General features: G+C 67.8%; 1 protein-coding gene across 1 annotated transcript in view; it reads right to left on the bottom strand.

Annotated features, from left to right (window-relative positions):
* SDK1 (sidekick cell adhesion molecule 1) overlaps positions 1 to 522 on the bottom strand; it is a 455,450-nt gene that overhangs the window by 154,273 nt on the left and 300,655 nt on the right. The window contains exon 23 of the mRNA XM_015565152.1: positions 262 to 360. Coding sequence (XP_015420638.1) covers positions 262 to 360 — 99 coding nt within the window. The remainder of the gene's footprint in view (positions 1 to 261; positions 361 to 522) is intronic.

The following is a 522-nucleotide window of genomic DNA, read 5'->3' on the forward strand; positions in this document are numbered from 1 at the left end:
CCCAGGCCCCTGCCCAGCTCCCACTCCAGGCAGGCCATGGGGGTGTGTCCTGACAACAGAGGAGACTGGTCTCTGACTCAGGCTGGAGCTGAACAGGGAACACCCCTAAGGGGCCAGGCTGGTGGTGGCAGGGCCTGGGGTGGGGACGGGCCCTGGCTGTGGCACACGCAGCCACACACGTGCTCTGGCGGCCTCTGTCTGAAGGTGACCCAGGCCTGCGGGCGGCAAACCCGAGGCTCCTCCCCGGGGACAGGCGCTCACCTGTGATGACGCCGTTCTTGTCCAGCGGCTCCTGCCAGCTGACCTTGAGGGACGTGTCCAGGATCTCCGTGAAGCTCAGGTGCCCCACAGCTCCTGGCCCTGGCGGGGGAGACACAGTCCCTGTCACACCATGCCCATCCTCTCGGGCAGGCTGTGCGGAGAGCTCTAACTATGAAAGGGAAGCGGCGGCCCTGGCAGGAGCTCCCGGAGGCCCCGCCAGCAGCTCTGGTTGCTGCTGAGACCGCGGCGCAGGCGCACTCA

Source organism: Myotis davidii, unplaced genomic scaffold, assembly GCF_000327345.1.
Source record: "Myotis davidii unplaced genomic scaffold, ASM32734v1 scaffold399, whole genome shotgun sequence".
Taxonomy (NCBI): domain Eukaryota; kingdom Metazoa; phylum Chordata; class Mammalia; order Chiroptera; family Vespertilionidae; genus Myotis; species Myotis davidii.